Source organism: Mastigoproctus giganteus, chromosome 7 (assembly GCF_048544385.1).
Source record: "Mastigoproctus giganteus isolate SK-2022 chromosome 7, ASM4854438v1, whole genome shotgun sequence".
Taxonomy (NCBI): Eukaryota; Metazoa; Arthropoda; class Arachnida; order Uropygi; family Thelyphonidae; genus Mastigoproctus; species Mastigoproctus giganteus.
Window position 1 is genome coordinate 47,121,280 of NC_143581.1, and position 18,808 is coordinate 47,140,087.

At 38.0% G+C, this 18,808-nt stretch overlaps 1 protein-coding gene across 1 annotated transcript in view; it reads right to left on the reverse strand.

Moving 5' to 3' along the window:
* The window catches only part of LOC150082877 (HEAT repeat-containing protein 3-like), a 189,790-nt gene that overhangs the window by 67,548 nt on the left and 103,434 nt on the right, over positions 1-18,808 (reverse strand). The window contains exons 6-7 of the mRNA XM_090378307.1: positions 4,195-4,338; positions 3,940-4,076 (exon numbers count right to left, since the gene is read on the reverse strand). Coding sequence (XP_090234433.1) covers positions 3,940-4,076; positions 4,195-4,338 — 281 coding nt within the window. The remainder of the gene's footprint in view (positions 1-3,939; positions 4,077-4,194; positions 4,339-18,808) is intronic.

The window sequence follows — 18,808 nt, forward strand, 5'->3', positions numbered from 1 at the left end:
TACTGAAGTTTATTCCATGTATATAAACTAATCTCAGCATAAACAAATAAAAATGTTCACCAAGCTTTCAACAAAAACAAAGCATTGCAGATAAATAGTTCATAGTTCAATAAGTGTGCTGATTGAACTGAGCAATTAATTCCACATCTTTACTTTTACACCAATTGACTGCTTAAGAATGACTGCCTGTGTGTGTCAGATGCAGCAAAAATGTTAAACTATCTATTTAAAACAGAGGCTGCCAACATTTTTCTCCAGCACACACAACACATTATGTTGAAAATGTGTTGTACGCCATCTAAGGGTAGACCCAGAAGCTAGAAGAATCAATACCCTCCTTCCCCATTAATCCATATCTAGTGCCACCAGATGTTTCTGCTAATTGCATTTATACTAAGTGCACATAATTAAAAAAAAATTACAGCAATTTTGAAATTTATAAAATAAATTTAATATAAATATAGGTCAAAGAATAAAAATTCATCCTTATAGAATCAATGTCATAAGGTGATCACTAGCATCCCTACATACCTATGTTAAATTAATACCTAAAAGGCAGTAATAGGAACCACAGGTTCCTGTTACTTTTAAACCTGGGCCATAATTTCTGACAATGGAAGTGGAATTTGCATTATTACTTATGCTTAGAATTTGAAAAGTATGGAAATAAAAACTCAATCTCTCTGTTGGTGAACAAAGTACACAAATGTGTCAACTTCGGTAAATGTTTTCAAGACAACACACTTAATTTATTTCAAAAAATTAAAAATGTTAAAACGAAGAACAAACAATCATTTATTTCAAGCTGCTTTATTCTTTTTCTTTTTAATAAGGACTTTGTATAGAATACACTATTCACCGCACCAGCATATATAACAGTAAGTGAAGAAAGACAGTTGTCATTGTGACACTGCTATATTGTTCAATTTAAAATATATACAAGGTGTGATCAAAATGTTCAGGGACTGAACTAATACTGGGCATCAATGAAGCTTTTTGGCTATTCAGATAGTCCTTAGAAGTAGACCCCCTTGAAACTGTATACAGTCGGTCCTCGTATAACATGTGTTTACATTACACGAATTCGATCATACACGATTTATAAATAGGGGAGCGTTATCTTATATAACACGAACCGAATTCGCCTTTGTGTTTACAAGAAATGGCAGTCGAACGCGGAATCACCCCAACGGAACGCAACACGATAGGAATGAAGAAGATTCTGAAAATGTATTTATGTGTTTTATATCAGTGAAGGGGAAACACATTTCACCATAATAACGTAAAAACCAACACAATTCCAGCTATCGGTGTAATCGCAAATGCAATTAGATGGAGTTTACTACCAGTTTATAACAGATTCCACTAGCAGAAACAAAACTGAAAATTGTTTTTATTGTTTTATGGTAGTAACCCCCAGAAATGTGCTTTAGTAAAATGTGGGGTGTTAATAGTGTATCTCAGCCTTTACGGTGTTGTTTATTCAGTTGCTACCCGCGCGCAGCTTTGTTTATGTGTATCAAGCGTGCCTCATTTTGTAATTGTGCTTTATTCCCTAAAAATTAGTAAAATACTTAAAAGGTGTGAAAAGGAAGCGTCCTGGTGAAGACACTGCAGATTCAGAGAAAAAAAAAAAAAAAAAAAAGCAATATCGATAAACAAAGACGGACTGGGTCAAAAATTCTTACCCGGGAAAATTTATAGTGGCCTCATACTACGGTTTATGGCCAAAATCACACCGGCCTCCGGCCCACCGGGATTTCCCGGGTAAGGCTTATGGCCAGTCCGCCTCTGTCGATAGAGAAAAAAATATGAAATTGTGAAATGCTTTGAGCGAAATGAAAGACCGTGTGATATTGCACATGCTGCAGACCTAAATGAGGCAACGCCGAGAATTACAAAGAATGCGGAGAAAATAAAAACAACTTTCATAGTGGGAAGAACTCAAAGTGTAATTAAAATCCATTAGATTAAGACACAAGAATTGGAAGGGATGGAACGGCTGTCATCTGTTTGGATAGAAAATCAAACAAAAAACAAGTTTGCTTACGACAGAAGCAAAAGCATTAGCAATATTTTATTACGTAATAGTCGTAATAAAATACGTAAGTATTTTATTACGGCTATTTTATTTAAAATAATATTTTTTTACGAATAAAATACGTATTTTATTCGTAAAAAATACTTTTTTAGTATTAAAAGAATACTAAAAATACTTTATTATAATATAATAAAAAATATATTATATTTTTTATTACGTATTTTAATCGTTATAAAATACTTACGTATTTTATAACGATTAAAATTACCCGATTATTTATTGTGTTTGGTAATGTTTTGGTTCCAAATGTGTGTTCAATCTTGGGTGGTCGGCACCTAACCCCACTTTTCCCATAGGGCCTGTTGTTTATATTGCACGATTTTGCATTGCACGAGAGTTTCTAGGAACACAACTATCGTGCTATACGAGGACAGACTGTACATCAATTCCAATGCTTTTGCAACTTTTGGAACCATTCCTGATAGGCTTCTTTTGGAATTGCTAATAGTTTCCTCAGTTGTAAATCTTTAACCTTTCACGGGTACTTTAAGCTTGGGAAACAAAAAGAAAAAATAACAATAATCATAAATCCAGTGAGTATGGCAGATGGTGAACCACAGTGATAGAATGCTTTGCAAGGAGTACCAAATGTACAAGTGTTGTCACAATGCAAGTGCCAATTCCCTGAAGCCCAGCCATTTCCTTCAAATAGTATTGCACATTCACGATAGAATTGTTTTGTGGTAATTCCTAGCTCACTCTTTGGCTATGCAGAACAATTCATAATCATAATGAGTAATATTCTGTGGGGCAAAAAATATGAAAAGCATGATCTCTGCATTTAACAGATTCTGTCTTGCTTTTCTGGGCACTGAAAAAGACAGTCTTCTACTAAGGATCAGACTTCTGTTTCTAGGTCAATGGCATCCACCCACAATTTGTCACCAGTAACAATGGAACAAACAAAGTGTGGGTCAGCAGCAACAGCATATTGGAGAAGATTCTGACATACAGAACTTGCTGCTCTCTATGATCATGAGATAAATTAATTGATATATCCCATAAAAATGCCAATTTCACTGGCAACTTTGTGAATAAGCACTGATCACTCCTGATCAGATCAAGAATGCAAGCAATTGAATCATTGGTTTTGGAAGTTGAAAGGCAGCCTGTGCTAGAATCATTTTCAATGGACAGCTCGTCCTCTTTAAACTTTGCAAACTGCTGATGAGTCATGGTATCTTCTCTGAAAGCTGTTCTTAATGCTTCATGGGTTTCTGTTGCACTTTTTCCCAGTTTGTCAACAAAATTTGATGCAAATTTGAAGCTCAGTAAAACTAGTCATTTTAAAATGTAACAGAACACATAAAACACTATTCAACACACACTAATTTGAACTAACTCCAGTTAAATGGCTGATTCAAGCATCACTATGTTCACGAGTCACCAAGCAGGTTTCATCATCATGACGATGCAATCTGGAGTTAAGTTAATCCCTGAACTTTCTGACTATACATAATTGTATTCCTCATAATGTTAATATAACGGATGGTATTACAAAATCCACAATTTTAAACTAGATCAAGCTTTAACTCGAAAAAGTACTGAGTGTGAACAACATGCACCCATAAATGTGTCTGCTTGCCACATTTTTTTATGCATGTTGCTTGTTATTAAATACTACTCATTTCATATGATTAAATAATAATGATCAAATTGGTTTGATAATTGTATATAAATTATAAGCATTGAACAAATAAAAATCATTAAATCAAAACTGAATTATCATATAAATATTAACATACTACAATAGGATGTACACAAATCTGTAAGTGGGTGCTAGTGATAATTACTTGAAATTTAAATGAAAGTTGAAAATGCAGAGATCCTATTTATACCTTAAGTAGCTTTTTAAAGTTCTCGACGTCAGCTATAACTGGAGTGATTAGTGTTTCCTTAATCACTTTTATTACTGATGTTACCATTATATGAGAACAAGATGATATTTTATCGCATTGCAAATTCATAATTATTCCTGCAAAAAAAGAAAGAAAAGCATCAGAATATATCAAAATCACAAATTTAAAATCATGTAAAAAGCCTAAGAATTTCTTCTTAACGATTAAAATAAAAATATGCTCATTGTGTCTTACCTGCTACCAGTGTTCTCAAGAGAACAACAGAAGGGTCCTGTCCTTCTAAATCCATTAGGGTCTGAATAGTTTGTAAGGTACCACTTTTGGTAAGTAAAGAGACAGCTTTAGTATTATTTTCTGACACAACATGTAGACACTGACCTGAAGAAGGAAAGAAAGAACTTCCTAATTTTCTGTTCACATCAACTTGGACAGCTAATGCTTTTTGTGGATGACACAAATCATTAATACTTATTACATTTCCTGATATTGAAATAAACACGTAACAAATATTTATATTTTTAATATTTTTGTTTAAAGTAATAAACAAAAATTTTATTACACTTTGCAGGAAATGGGAAAGTATAAATTTATAAGGGAAAAAAAGGAGGGGGGTATAGTGTGTTCGTGTCTAATGGCACCAGGGATTTCCCCCATCTCCGCATTGCTTTCATTGTAGGTGTACCAGTTCACTGGGAAGGCCAGAGATTTAAAAGTGTATGGATTTTGTAAGTGTAGTGTTGTGTTTCGTTGTTCTTCTGGCCATTTAGCCGCTAGACCTCTGCTCGGGCCCAACGTTGTCCACACTATGCCTCGTGGAGGCAGACCAGGTACTTAGTAATTTTAAGTTTTACTCTGGCAGGTCCTGCCACCTAATTTCCTGAGATTTCAGTGGCAAGGACATATAAAAAAAAATTTTTTTTTAAATAATAATAAAATAAAATAATAATTTAATAGTATTGGGAAGTAGTCGCTGAAAGGTTAGGCCGAAAGGGGTTTTCGTATGCATTTGGAATTTTGACATTGTATGGGGCATTCGCTAGTGTTTAGGCAGAGTAGGGGAGAGACTGAAGTCAGAAACATGGAACCAATAGGGATGGCAACCCCAGGTCAAAGTTTTAAATTTAAATTTAGACTATGTGGGGTTACGCTGTGAAAGTGAACAGAGTAGAGAAGAGACTGAAGGCTAGGGGGAGGAAATAGGAAGTAAGGGGTCGATAGAGGAGGTGACCCCTGTGGTCAGTGGGGCAGGCCTATGTTCCACTAGGAGGAAAAGGAGGGCGAGGAGGGGAAGAGACAGTGAAACCATCTCCTTCCCTCCCCAGGGAAGTGGAAAGAAAGTACTGTGCAAGAGAGCACAGGTATAGCCTGTAGCGTTGGCAGCAGAGCTGCAACGAGGTCAAGTCCATGGTAGGTCTTCTTTTTAAGTTCTACTTCTTCTAAAGAGATGTCAACTTCTAGGGTTGTAGGTCATTCCTGGAATAAGTCCTGTACTTGCAGTTCAGGTTGTTGAGGTTGCGCTTGCAATCTGTCATCAAGTTTTTCAGTTTTAATCTTCTTTCGTTTAAAGAGGAGAAATGCTGGCTGGTGATATGTTTTGTCTTTGCGTTGTCATGGTTGAGTGACATTTCCTCTTTTCCTCAGTGTATGGCAATTTTCACCCTTCTTCTCGCAAAGAGGTCCTGGGCGAATCGTGACAATGTTTTATAATCCTCTTCGGTTTCAAGGAGGAGAAATTCTTGTCCCTTTGGAAGATATCTCACTTTTGCAATTAGAATACATCTTAGGTCTTCATATATGGGACAGTCAAACATAAGATGGTTCCAGTCTTCTATTTCTCCACAAGTGTAATGTGGGTTGTCTGTGAGTCTGAAGCCAGCGAGCTTTGCATTGAAGGGGCCATGCCCTGTTATTAAGTATGTTGTATGAAGTCCTGGGAAGAACCATGATGGTGATTTCAGGTATACTCTATTTGTCTGTGGAAAAAACTTGCAGGTGATTTCTCCTTTGGTGGTACTGGCCCATCTGTTTTGCCACTCCTGTAGCAGGTGGTTCTGTAAGCAGGTTCGGTGGTTCTTTACCCCCACTCCTGTAGCAGGAGGTGGGGTAAAGGGAGAAAATACAATATTATGAAAAGTCATGTGAAGTAGAAGATATAAAAATGCAGACGCATTAAGCAGGCTTTAAACTACCAGCTGATCACAACTTTGTTGGTTAAGGATTAGTTGGTTTAAAGCCATGGCTTGAAGCCAATGAGACAGACATGCAGGCAAATCTATCTTCCAGCCAAAATACACCAGAGATACATCCTTATTATTGAAACGCTGACCACTCTGGCAGAGACAGTGTCATATACAGGGTGATTCACTACCAGTGCGACAAACTTGCAGGAGGTGTAGGGGGCACAAAGACGAATCGGAATCACATAGCATTGCAGGGTCTGAAATGCCTTCGTCATGCGGTAGAGGACGTTGAACGGGAGATCGCGTGAACAGCGATCCCGCTGGAAGTCAGCATTTGCGCACCATTTCTGTTGAAGAAACCAAGTAGCAAAAGTCCTCTGGAGTGGATAATCCGCAGGCTCCAATGATTGGACGCGTTGCAGATGGTATGAACTCATTTGGTTTGTTGACAGTATCCTCCATACAGTGGATTGGGAAATACCCAATCGTTGGCCCATCGCTCGAGTACTCATACTCGGATTGCCTTCTGCAAGACGTAGGACATTCTCCTCATTGTTTGGTGTCCTCGTCGTTCGCTCTCGATTCATGGTACCTCTCGTGAAACAACCAGTCTCACATAACCTTCTGTGCACACGTGCGAAAATCATATGACGAGGAGCACGCCTGTGCGGGAAACGTTCCTGGCACAAGCGCAGAGCGGCGCGCCCGTTACAGTCCGCAGCTACATACGCGAGGTGCATGTCGGCCAGTTCAACGTTTGAATACTCGTCCATCCTACTGCCTTGGGAACCGGTTCGCAAATGCTGACTTCCAGCGGGATCGCTGTTCACGCGACCTCCCGTTCAACGTCCTCTACTGCATGATGAAGGCATTTCAGACCCTGCAATGCTATGTGATTTCGATTCATCTTTGTGCCCCCTACACCTCCTACAAGTTTGTCACACTGATAGTGAATCACCCTATATTCATACCAAGCTATATAAGGTAGCTGGTCAGAAGCATTCCTTTCATAAATTAATAATAATAAATAATTAATGCTTGCATAATGGAAAATTAAGCATATCAATATAAAAACAATAAACCATATTTTAAAATTATTTTTTGTGTATGCACTATTAAAATTTGTGATCCAGAGCTCTGGGTGTGTATGCACACACACACACCTCAAAACAATGAGATGTCAGCAACTCATCATACAGACATAGTTGATATAATGGTAGAACTCTTCTATGAACAGTGTCCAAAGGCATGTAAGAACTTTTTGGCCCTTTGTGCCAGTGACTACTATAATGTCTGTCTTATCCTTCGTAATATTAAAGGATTCACGGTTCAAACTGGTGATCCTACAGCACAATATAAGAGGAATGCTGTCAATGGCAAATAATGGTCCAAACATAAAAATGAATTTGAACCGCTGGTCAAGACTTCAAAGGCGGATATTGTTGGGATATCAGAGACATGGTGTCACACTGATATAAGCAGTGTAGAATTGGAATTAGGGGAGTACAATGCATACAGAAAGGACAGACAGGGTAGGAAGGGAGGAGGGGGTTATGATGTTAGTTAAGAAACAAAATCTAAGGAAGTGCATCCAGAGGACATATATGGTCAGTGGAATGTTGAGTCAGTTTTGTGTGATGCAAGCACTTGAAAAGCAAAAATCAGAGTAGGAGTGCGACAGTAAATCAGATTGTCTAATAATGGGGGAATTTAACTGCAAAGATATTGATTGGAACTTGTGGGTTGGTCACTCGCACACTAGCAAAACTTTTATGGATTTATTGGATGATCGTTTTCTACAGCAACACATTAGAGAGGCAACCAGAGAGAGAGAGTAATATTCTTGATCTGGTTATCAGCAGTGATAATTCACACATTAAGAATGTGCAGATAAAGAACCACTGGGTGGCAGTGATTACAGTGTACTGATGTGGGATTTACTTCAAGATATTACTACCATCAGGGGGTGATGGGAAGGATTTTTGCTTCAGGAATGGTGACTACAGTGGTCTCAGACAGTTTTTAAATTGTATACAGTGGGACCAACTGATGATGTTAACAGCAGCAAATTCTAAATGGGAAGCATTCAAACGATTAAGACGTTATTTGGTTTTTAGGAGCATTAGCAACTAAGACCATATTGCTCCGGAATATGCGGTGGTCATTCCCTGACCTTTCCGCATCCTCCGTATTTGGTGGTGATGGGCTCGAACCCCAGTCTAATCAAGAAGCGTGTGCTATGCACTGCTGCACCTTCCCACCTGGCTACGGAGGCACCATACCGATTAAGAAATACTGTTCATGGTTTAGGCCTAAACGGATGTCAGATGAACTAATGAAACTCGTGGCACAGAAGAAAACTGCATGAGATGCATATAAAATATCAGACAACACAGAGGCCTATGATAGATATAAACTAGTCTGTAATCAAGTCACAAAGGAAGATAGGTAAGCGAAGGCAGATTACGAGAAATCTTTGGCAAACGATGCTCAGAAAAATAGCGAGAACTTCTTTAGTTATATAAACTCTAAAAGGAAGGGGATAAATCAGATGGGCCAACTTGATGATGATGGTTTGACTGTTGATGATCCTGCTCAGATAGCTAAAAAACTGAATGAGTATTTTGCATCTACATTCACACGTGAGGAGTTATTAAGGGAGGAAAATGTCAGAAGTTTATCAAACTATAACAGGGTGCTTAATGATTTTGTAATAACTGAGAGAAAAGTGGGGAAGAAATTGTTGAAGTTAAACATAAGAAAGGCACCTGGGGTGGATGGGATCTATCCAGTTATATTAAAGGAGGCGGCAAAGGAACTAAGCAAATAATTATGAGAGCATCCTTGGACTCGGGGGAAGTTCCCACCGACTGGAGATGTGCAAATGTATTCCCAATTCACAAAGGGGGAATCGAAGGGTGACACAAGTAATTACAGACCAGTTAGTTTAACTTCTGTTCCAGGTAAAATAATGGAGTCACTGGCTAAAGATGCACTGCAGGATCATCTACACAAGACTGCAGTAATAATTCAGACAAAGCATGGGTTTGTTAAGGGAAAGTCTTCTCTGACCATATTTATTGGATACTATGATATGGTTACAAAGGAACTGGATGCAAAAAATAATTTTGATATCACATACTTGGATTTCAAGAAAGCTTTTGACACTGTTGCACATGGAAGACTACTGTACAAATTGGAGCAGTATGGTATTAGGGGTAAGTTGCTACACTGGATAAAAGGGTGGTTGAGTGGGAGAAGACAGAGAGTGGTAATCACTGGAAGCTGCTGTTTGTTGACTAATGTTATTAGTGGAGTCCCCCAGGGCTCGGTGTTTGGCCGACTGTTGTTTTGTATATTTATCAATGATATTGATGAAGATACACTGTTCTGCACTTTATTAGTTACACCCCGTGCTGTGCACCCAAATGGTTTGTCCTACAATGTTGCAAGTCACATGACCACAGTTGTGGATATAAATGCAGCAGAACAACCTTTCTAGTATCAGTTAAGCATACAAACCATAGCAAGAATGGGGATAAGGAGTGATAGAATGGACTTTGAACGTGGCATGGTAGTAGGTGCAAGACGTGCTGAAGTTCTCCTGAACTTTTCACGCACTACAGTTTCAAGGGTGTATCGAGAATGGTTCAACGAACAGAAAACATCCTCTCAACGGCACGCCTGTGGAAGAAAGTCGCTTGTTGATGACAAAGGTCAGAGGAGGATGGCTAGAATTCTGCAAGCAAACAGATGGGCCACAATGGAGCATATCATGCCAGAATACAACCTTGGTGTGCAGAACAAAATATTGCAATGGACCACTAGTCGCACTTTGTCACGAATGGGCTACAACAGCCAACAGCCACATCGTGTACCTTTGTTATCAATGAAGAACAAGAGCGCATGCCTCCTGTGGGCCCAGCAACACCAGCACTGGACTATCAATTATTGGAAAACAGTTGCCTGGACTGATGAGTCGAAGTTCCTGGTGTATCATGTTGATGGGAGGCTCAGAATTTGGCAAAAAAAAACATGAATCCATGGACCAGCCATGCCTGACGACTACTGTGCAAGGTGGTGTGGGGAACGTTTTCTTGGCACACGTTGGGCCCATTGATTCAAGTCTGAATGCCACATTGCTGACCAAGTGCATCTGTTCATGTTGACAGTTTATCCTCAGTCAGCTGGTTACTTCCAGCAGGATAATGCGCCAGTGCACAAAGCCCGAATCACTTTGGAATGGTTCCAGGAACATGACAGTGACTTTTCTTTGCTGCAGTAGCTCGCTCAGTCCCTGAATCTCAATCCTATTGAACGTCTTTGAGATGAGCTGGAAAGGGCTGTTCGCTGAAGGCCTACACTTCCATCGAATCTCAAGGAACTGTGTGAAACACTCATGTCTGCATTGTACCACATTCCTGCACAACGTTTTCAGCATCTTGTTCAATCCGTGCCTAGACGAATTCAGGCTGTTCTGAAGGCTAAAGGAGGTCTCAACATGCTACCTGGTAGATGTACCTAATAAAGTGGCAGCACAATGTATATCAGGCCTAATGTCCAAGTTTGCAGATGATAAAAAGGTTGGTAGAGTTGTTAATGGGCGAAATGGCAATGTGCTTCTGCAACAGGATCTAGAAAATTTGGACAGGTGGGCTGAGAAGTGGCAACTGAAGTTTAACAGTGACAAATGCAAAGTACTGCATATGGGTAGAAGTAACCTCAGAGAAATGTACCAACTGTGTGGTACTACACTTAGGGTGGTAGAAAATGAAAAAGACCTGGGAGTAATTGTGCAGTCAGGTATAAAATTTTCTGAGAAGTGCAAACTGGCTGCCAGAGTGGGTCATGGGGTATTTTCAATGATATACAGGAATAAGGAGGTAATTGTCCCCTTGTATAAGGTAATGGTCAGGCCACACCTTGAGTACTGCACACAGGTCTGGAGGCCTCATTTTAGGAAGTATGTAGAGTTGTTTAAGCGACTATAGAGAATGGCAATGAAAGGGTGGTCTTACCGAGAAAGGCTTAAGTGCTGCAAATTGCAGCATCTGGAGACTAAGCACCTGCGAGGTGATCTGATTTAGGTGTACAAGGTCTTGAATGGGTTGAGCAGGATCAATTCTGATGGAATTCTTCCTCTTGCTCAGATTATGAACCTGAGGGGATATAAATTCAAATTGAGGAAAGACAGTTATAGAAGAGATATGCGGAAATTTGCCTTTAGCCAGCGGGCAGTTGATTTCTAGAATAAACTTCCATATGTCATTGTGGAAGTTGATAGCTTAAATAAATTCAAAGAAGAACTGGACAAATGTTTAGAGGGATTGGATGTGTGACACGTTTTTTTTTTTTTTTTTTGGGATGATGCTACATAAGCTTGATTTCTTGCATCACAAGCCTCAACTACTACTACTACACATACACACACCAAATAAATAAATTTACTGTTTATACTCCAGGACATTAGCAACCATCCTGGTCACCCCCCTGCACTTTTGCCCATACGCAACTAGTTCTGATCTGTGTCATAAGGCCTTTTAACCAGTATACTCAAATTGTTATAATAATCAAATAACACAGAGATCCCATTGGTCAATATACTCTAGGACAGTGACATAGAGTCAGAGTTCACAAGAACTTTACTGTATTTAGCAGCCATGCAGGCTTGAACCACAGTCAACTCAAAATGCAAGTACAAATGTACCCTTATGTTTGGCTATTTAGCTACAGCAGCAGCCTTAAACAATCAGCAGCTAATATAAATTACTTGCTGAGCATTTTAGGCCACTGTTAAATACATCCATATTATCCAAGGACTGACTGGTCCGGCAGAGACAGTATCATATGTTCATACTAAGCTATATAAGGTAGGTGGTCAAATAGTGAGGGATAGCATATGTAGTCAACATAATTCAGTTATCTGAGCAAAAAAACTTAGAATACAAATAAATAGAAAATTTAATAATATAGATAGTGCTGATGAAAATAAATAAATAAAAATATTACTGTAGAGCCTTTATTTAAAACTATAAAAAGACAATACATGTATCCATTGATAGAAGGCTCAAAAATTGTACAGCAGACTCTCAATTAACTGGGACACTTCAAGACTCCAAAGTAAAACATATATATATATATATATGCACTGGAAAGCATAAAATTCAAGTAATAAATAGACATTTTGCCAGTCGTAGATAAGCAACAAGAAGGGGCGTTATAAGTCATGATTGCAGATGAATGTACCTATTATCCTGCAATCTGCTATCTTCACACCAGCCGCTCAAAAAAAACAATGGAAAGAGAACAAATGTTTACTTTGTTTTAGTGAGTTGCATGGATTGTTGTGCTCCACTGCACACACACACACACACACACACACACACTAAAAAAAATTTTATTTGTCAGGAGTGTTGAAATTTTTTTATAGTAAATATTTTTTTTGTTTAGAAATTGGCAAAATGATGGGTAAACGCAAAAGAGTTGTGCTTTCAATTGAACAAAAACTTGAAATTATTCAAAAGCTTGAAAATGGTGCATCCATTAAATCTTTAATGAACCATTATAATGTTGGTAACCAAACCATATGCAACATTGTAAAAAAATAAAGAGAAGCTATCAGATTTTGCAGGCACATCTGATAGAATTAAAAGCATCACTATCAGAAAAACAATAAAGCTGTCTGCATACGAGGTCCTCGACAAGGCAATGGTGTTGGGGTGTCTAAAAATTTGGGATCTAAAAACTGGGTGCGTCTTATACAGTGGTTGTAGATTTTTTTACTTGCATTTCCCACTTTTTCGCGCTTGTTGTCTTTGCGCTCATTGTTTCGCACTTGTTACCGGTATATTAGGTTACGTTTTGCCACATTCTACCCAGAAATGGCTCAGAAAAGATTTTCGTACAGTGCTGAATTCAAGTTAAAAGTGATCCAGTTTGCAAGAGTGAATGGAAATTGTGCTACTGAACGTAAGTTTGGTCCTCCTCCAACTGAGAAAACAATCCGAGACTGGCTACGGGAAGAAGAAACCTTACTGAAAGCCCCACGGCAGAAGAAGGCCATGAGAGGCAAGTCAGCAAAATGGCCTGATTTAGAGAGGGGATTGAAGAGCAAAGGGCAATTGGAATTCCTGTGTCCACAAAGATGGTTCAGCATGAAGCAAGAAGAATTGCTGATGAAAAAGATTCAAGGTCCTTGAATTTCATCGTTTTGTCATTCAATGTCAGAAGACACATCAGTTTGAGTTGGGACAGATTGCAAATATGGACGAAGTCCCCCTTCAATTTGATGTCCCAAGTAACAGAACTGTTGATAAGAAGGGGGTGAAAACTAACTGTGAAGACAAGTGGACACGAAAAGAGCCATTATACAGTTGTTCTAGCTTGTGCCGACGGAACTAAGCTGCCTCCTATGCTGATTTTCAAACGCAAAACAATGCCAAAAGAAGACATTCCTCGAGGAGTGATTGTCCAAGTTCATGACAAGGGTTGGATGGATCAGGATAGGATGAAGATCTGGTTTGAGAAAGTTTGGAGCAGGAGACCAGGTGGGCTCTTATGCAAACCTGCCCTATTGGTGCTTGATCAGTTCAGGGCACACATAACAAAAAACACAAAGAAGATTGCTGCAGAGCAAAAAACAAAACTTGCCGTCATACCTGGAGGCTTGACATCCCAGCTCCAACCACTTGATGTCAGCATTAACAAACCCTTCAAAGCTGCCATGAGAGATGAATGGAATCAATGGATGATGTCTTCTGGGGACAATTTGACACCAGCAGGAAGAGTGAAGAAACCAACTATAGGAGAAGTTTGTACCTGGGTGAAAAGATCCTGGGATAATATCAAGATTGAGATCGTTGTCAAGTCATTTAAGAAGTGTGGCATTTCAAATGCCATAGATGGAACTGAGGACGAGGCAATATGTGAAGACAGTGATTCGTCATCAGACACAGATGAGGACAAGCTAATGGATGGGAGTTTTGACAGTGATGAGGAGTTGTATGAATTTTATGATGAATAAAATTTGAGTTCAATAACTTTATGTAATACATTTTTTTTTCAAATTTCGGGCTCCAAAATTAAGGTGCGTCTTATACATGGGGAAATACAGTACATAAACCAATAATATATAAAATATGTTAACTTATGCACATATAAAGAAGTGCGCAAATGAAGCAATATCATCCATCCAACTCAGAGTCAACAACAATACTGAACACGCAAGGCAATGTGATGTATGTTCCGTCTCTCTCTCTGTGCAGTCAGAGTGACTTATCTGCCTTCCTAAATCACACGTGTCTTTCTTTCGAAGTACAGTACTCAACTGTGAAAGAATTTTTCATATTTCGATCCGGATTAGTGTATATAAACATCTGTCTGATTCCGAATGGTAAGAGCTATGGGTGTTTGAAATTTAAAAAAATAGCTATGAAGTTTTCAATGATAAAAAATAAGAAATAAGCAAACATGTGAACAGTAAACTATTACTCATACTAGGTACGTTTGCTTATTCTTATTAAATTATTTTTTTTACTATTAAAAACTTTATGGCCAATCTTTAAAATTCAAACATCCATGGCTCCAGAACCAGATACATGTTAATATGAACTTTTTCTTTGTTTTTGGGTCTTCAATTGATCCTGAAAGTACAGCCCACATGTTATGAAACGGTTACACCCTGTGTATACATTTTTCATGACTGTTTCAAGTACATTTCAAATAATGTGTACATTTATACATAAACTGTCTCGCAATTGCCCAGTAAGTGATGCAATCTATCAAAGTTGCACTATTTCAGTACCATTGTATCACCTTGACAGTTGTTGTTGTTGTTTGGTTTTTAGGAGCATTAGCAACTAAGGCCATATTGCTCCGGGGATATGCAGTGGTCATTCCCTGACCTTTCTGCATCCTCCGTATTTGGTGGCTCACGGGCTCGAACCGCGGTCTAATCAAGAAGCATGTGCTACTCACTGCTGCTCCTGCCCACCTGGCTATGGAGGCGCCACCTTGACAGTGACCTCAGCTGGAGCTAATAACTTAACTGTAATGGATTTGTCATTATCACTATAAGACACAAAGCACAGATAAGGTTATATCAACAAAACTCTACAGGGCAAACAATAAAATACACTATTTGTTCTGATTTATTCAGGAGATCTCTCCTTTGTCCTTCCTGTTATGTAATGTGTAGCTTCACAAAAAAATTACAAATAATGAAAATTAAACTAAAAAAATTGAACAGATAACCAGACAACCCAAACCTGTATAAACTGGGAGTTCACAGTTTTTTGATTTTTTAATAAGTTGTGCTTGTATTTATAAGTCCTATGTGGTGACAAGCTGCACTGGATTTAACATTTTAGCTGTAAACTTACACTTTCACGTCAATTCTAATTCTAGTCTGTTTTTTTTTTTTATTTTTTATTATCCGCCTTGTATGAATGACATATTGAGGGATTAAAAAGAAGAGACAATACAGCTGGTACAGAAAAAAAAATAATAATAATTTTTATCTACAGATATTTGATGCTTGCATATTTCCTCAAAGTAATCCCCCACCCCTGTACAACTGAAACCCAAGCATGTGGGAGGTGCTTAATACTATTAGTGGCCAAGTTTTGTTCAAGTGTGATAAGGGGAAAAATCTATTGCTGACAAAATGTCTTTAGGTTGTTAGAAAGCATTAACCTCTAAATGTCTTCTTCATCTTGTGGAACAATCAGTCACAAAGACTTATGCCCAGAGAACAGAGGGTGGAAACGGTGCCCAAGGATTTTGGCCGTGCCACTGTATTAATGTCTTCAGAGCATCAGCTACATCTCACTTTGCAAATGCTTCTACAACAATGTGTGATGGCAAAAATACAGTGATGGCTCAGCTCATGAAGCCAAATGATGCCCTTCTAGCTGTATACAATAATTGGCATCACTTTCACATTCCCTACTTCACATCTAAATTTTTTTTGAAAAATTCAGATAATGAGAACTTTTATAATAAGGGAAACATTCCTATCGTGTTTTGGTCCAGTGCAACTTTAATCTTTACCCAAGGATGCTAATCTTCCCACTAAAACACAGCTTACAGTACCTGCAGCATGCATTCACATTTCTCTATCCAAAAACAACTTTCTCATTTACATACAGTGTGATTTTTACTTGTGGTCAAGTTTGCACAACAGCATTAATGTTCTTTTTCAACAGCACTCAGAAACATGAACAGTATCAGTCAGAGATGTTCAAAGTACAGCCTTTGACAAGGTTTTAACAGGTCTGCAAAAAAAAAAAGAGAAAGAACCGTTAAAATTATCCTATCAAATTAGACAACCTAGAGGCAAAATTTGGAATTAGTTTTTGTACATCAATCAGCTTCAAGACTATTCAGATTTAAACATAAAACCATATTTTTTATACACATGTGACGGGTGAAAGTGCTTTGAGCTCATTTATGGATGTTTAAATAGTAAAAGTTGATTTTTTTATAGGTTATGTTCTTTACCAGTGCCGATACATACACATGTTTATTCTTCCACAATGTCATTACTGTTGACGAGGCCAAAAACGTTTTGCACCACATTCTAACAAGAATAATTTCAACTTTTTCGTGAATGAAGAGAGACTTTCTTTTATTAGTAGACAAGTTTCTGAAGGAAGGGTTTGTTTCTGATTTTATTTACAGTAAAGTGATCTGCATAAAAAGTTTTTAGAAGTTCCAAAAAAAAAATTTATGGTTCAGTGAATACAAGACAATCTGTAAACAGGTTAATGCGACAAGCAGAATGCCAATGCACTATTGTATAGCCCCCTTTCCCAAAAGGGCAAGGTCATAAACTGGCCGCTAATCCGATGCAATGAGGGTGTCATAAAAGCTAAGTCGCCCTTTTCATTTTTGTCTATTCCAAGAATTGGGTTTTTTTGACCCTGGGCAATTAAGAATGTTGCATAGTTACCAAAATTTGTATGGTATATCCGTGTGGTACACTCGTTATAACAGTGAATGATTGTATGGGCATACGCGTAAATTAAAATCATTATGGCTTTTTTGCTCATTATTTCCGTGCTCTTTATAATCGAGTTTGACTGTATGTATATACACATTTCAAATAATGCTTCAAAGTAGGTTACAAACATTCCAGTGTTTCTAAGTAATTACAGATACATTTTATAATAGATGGCAGCATGAAAATAGAATTTAAAATCAGAGGAGGAGGAGATCGTGTCTGTCAGCCACTGTTGTCTTATTTTGGAATAATATGTCGGAATTCCAAATTCGTTGAAATTCAGACATATAAGTTGATGAAACTGAATCATATGATATATAAATAGATGTAAAAGATAGTATTGCATCAAAAAAAGAAGTAAAAACAAGTTCTTTTCCATTTTTAAAACATTCTAACTTGATTTTTGGAATAATTTCACCCTAATGCTAGGCAACCAAGTCAACAAAAGAACAAATTAATATTCATATACTGTACATGAAAATTTATAAAGTTTTCATTTTTAAAAATTTCACAAAGAAAAACATTCCATAAAATCTTGCCACTAGCAAAAAAAAACCCCCATTACTCAAGAAATGCACTCCAGAAACAATCAAATATAAATTTTTAAAAATATATTTTCTTATTAAGCTTAAATGTTGAAATTTAATTATGTTATTTTTTGAGGACAAACCATGCATATTCACTGATTGTTACAGAGGAAAACAGTATGCTGTCAGACCTTACCAGGTCTGTGGAGTTTCTGAAAAATCCCCAATGTGATCCTTCAATATAAAAGATTGCGCACCACTGTTGTTGTTATTTGGTTTTTAGGAGCATTAGCAACTAAGGTCATATTGCTCCGGGGATATGCGGTGGTCATTACCTGACCTTTCCGCATCCTCCGTATTTGGTGGTCACGAGCTTGAACCCCGGTCTAATCAAGAAGCATGTGCTACGCACTGTGGCTACGGAGGCGCTGAGAGCACCACTGTTAACGGAAATGCATAAAACTAAAATTCTGTTCAACCCTGAATATTCTCGAACACAAAGAGTGATTCAAAAAGATGGAGACAAATTAAATTATAAATAAAAACAACTGTTTACCAAGCTACTGATGACTATTCCTTTTTGACATAACCCCCATCTGCTTCAATACAACTGTCTCATCTCTCCACCCATTTTCTAAACATATCAGAGAAGCTTTATTTCAGAGATTATTTAAATATCCCGAGTGATATTTATTACCTCAGCTAATGTCCAATCCAATGGCGACCATTCAGTTCACCCTTGGTATTAGGAAACAGAAAAAAAGTAACGAAGGACAAGATCTAGTCTATAGGGAGGGCGAGGAACTGTTTTCATGTTACACTCATGTTGTTTTCTCAACACATATGCTTCCATTTTCAAATTAGGTCTTTTCTGGCATACTTTCTGAATCAATTTATTTATAATGCCACTGTAATTGTATCCAGACATGAATGAAAACCCCAAACACACAACGTATCAAAACCTACAGTACTTAGTACCATGCATGGTTTAAAGGAGATGGGGGGGGAGGATACCAGAAACTTTGCTCTGGCGACTAAACATGAGTTTCACTACTTCAAGCCTCCAATAAGCAAAGTCATGATATTGCACTGGTCGATGAGACTTATCTACCACCTAGTATTAGTAGTGGTACTGGTTA